This window comes from Zea mays, chromosome 4 (genome assembly GCF_902167145.1).
Source record: "Zea mays cultivar B73 chromosome 4, Zm-B73-REFERENCE-NAM-5.0, whole genome shotgun sequence".
Lineage (NCBI taxonomy): Eukaryota > Viridiplantae > Streptophyta > Magnoliopsida > Poales > Poaceae > Zea > Zea mays.
Window position 1 is genome coordinate 214,026,672 of NC_050099.1, and position 2,436 is coordinate 214,029,107.

Sequence of the window (2,436 nt, forward strand, 5' to 3'; positions counted from 1 at the left end):
ACTTGATCAACTAAAAGCTACCGCTTTAAGCTTAACTCCACATACAGCTAGCCCACTTTAGCCAAACGAGACATTTGTTGAGTACGTTGATGTGTACTCACCCTTGCTTTAAAAAACACCCAACCCCAGGTTGTCCCCATTGCAATCAGTGCTCACGAGAAGATGAAGACAACATGGAGGACTTTCAGGAGTTTTAGGACTTCGACGAGTTCTAGATGTGTTTAGTGTCAAACCCCAGTCAGCTCCTGTGAGGGTCTTATTGTACTACGTTTTGTATTCACACTTTGATTATGATTATGACTATGTTAATGACTCTATAGATGTTTTGGACATCTTGATATCAAAGTTATATTAAGCGCTAGGCGTTAGGCGGGCGTTAGGCCACTGCTTAGCGCCTATAAAGCTTAAGCATAGATTAATCGTGCTTAAGCGTTTGTAGGAATATTACAATATAATATATATTTGCACAGAAAAACAGTTTTACCTAGAAATTATGGGTACTTACCTGGATTAATAGACATGTTTTTGCAGCCTTGCTGCACGTTCCCAGCTTCTTACCTTCAGCCCTTCACCAAACAGCAGCAGCATCACAAATCAACAAACAATAGATTAAACTGTAAAAGAGATGAACAAATCAACAAGAAGACTAAAAGAAAAGAAACTTATCTTCTTCTCATCTTCTTTCCTTCAGCCTTTCACCAAACAACAACAACACAAATATAAGAAAAATCTCATAATCACAATTCACAAATAAACATTAACAGCTCATAGCAGACTTAAACTAATTCAAATAGATAATAGACTAGTTCATGACACACAACACACTAGTAGCGCAGTGGAGCAATATAAATATTACAAACTTAGATTAGTTCAAACTTCAAATAAACTGATAAACATAACATCAGGTCAACTGCAGTCCTGCAATTCACCATTACTTCACATGGACATAGTCACTGGTGTTTGAAATCTCACAGTTGTCCTCTTCATAATCAATATCCTCATGCACATTGTCTTCATCTTCTTTTTCAGATTCCCAATCTTCTTCGTCCACCTCTCTAGCCACTCTTGCGCTCCTGCGAGGTTGTAGCTCATCCTCTACTCCCATTGCATCTCCTAGGACAGACCATGGTATACCTGTCCCTTGCATTTCTCCCTCATCCTCATCCCTGATTTGAACTAATGCTTGTTCATCCCCTCCCTCAAAGAAAAATCCTTGAGCTTCTGAACAATCAGAACTCAAGAGCACCTCATAGTTCTTGTTTCGGGAAATTCTCTCTTTCTTGGACAACATTCTATTGTTGAATTGGATGAAGACAAGATTGTTGAGGCGTTCTGTTGTTAATCTGTTCTTTCTCTTAGTATGAGTCTGCAAATATGCTCACAGATCACAATCCTTGTCATAAGTGTAAACAATTGATACTAGAAAGTCATTTTAAGAGTTAAGGAGCAATCTGACCTGTTCAAAAACGCTCCAAGTTCTTTCACAACCGGATGAGCTAGTGGTTAATGAAAGGATCCTAATGGCAATTGCTTGCAAATCAGGTGCTCCACCCCCATAGAGCCTCCACCAAGATGCTATAATGAAGAAATGTCATGCCTCAAACCATGAAACAAGGAGCAGCTGCAATTCAAATATGATTTATGGCTTTATTCACAACACAATATTACCTGGATTGAAATCAAAGCGTTGGCAGCTCCTTGCCATATTTTTTGAGAAAGATCCTTGTTTTGTTTGAAACCTATCCAAGTCATCATTGACAGCTCTATATGCTTTCTCGTCCTCACCATGATAAAATGTCTCAACACATAGCATGAATTTTTCCATAATGGTTGAATCACATAAGATGCTACTGTTGGTGTAACTATAGTATGGATTCAGCATATATGCAGCCACATGCAGTGGGGAATCAAGCCTGTTTTTCATTTTTTTCTCAACAATGGACATAACTTCTTTGTATTTTATCTCAACATTTCCAAATGCTTCTTTAATGGCCTTCTTTGCATTGATTAGTTCTCCATAGAGGAAACCCATAGATGGCTTCACATCCCCATCTACCAAACGAAGAAGTTTGACAAGAGGCTCAAATACCTTCAAGCAAAGTGACACACCTTTCCAAAATGGTATGCTTAACACCATTGCTGTTGCCTCCTTTCCCTTCTTAGACTTCACATCGGGTAAGTCATACCACTTTGAATCGACAACCATCTTTCTAAGGTCATCTTTCTTCTCCATCATGCTTTGCAAAGTAAGGTAGGCTGTAGCAAATCTTGTTACCCCAGGTCTTATAATATCTCTCTTCAATGTGAATGATCTCATACATGCCAAGGTGCGGTGGTGACCATAGACAAAGATGGTGAATGATTTAGCTTGGTCAATTCTCTTCTTGAATCTTGGAAGGTTGCCAATGCCTTGTAGCATTAAATTTATTGTGTGAG

The 2,436-nt window shown here is 38.8% G+C and overlaps 1 protein-coding gene across 1 annotated transcript; it reads right to left on the minus strand.

The window, feature by feature from the left end:
* Positions 1-931: 931 nt before the first annotated feature.
* On the minus strand, positions 932-2,233 carry LOC103655894 (uncharacterized). Its single transcript, XM_020546205.1, has 3 exons — positions 1,669-2,233; positions 1,457-1,575; positions 932-1,366 (listed from the first exon to the last, which is right to left on the minus strand). Exons 1-3 carry the CDS (start codon positions 2,231-2,233, stop codon positions 932-934), a joined length of 1,119 nt encoding a protein of 372 aa, XP_020401794.1.
* Positions 2,234-2,436: the final 203 nt, after the last annotated feature.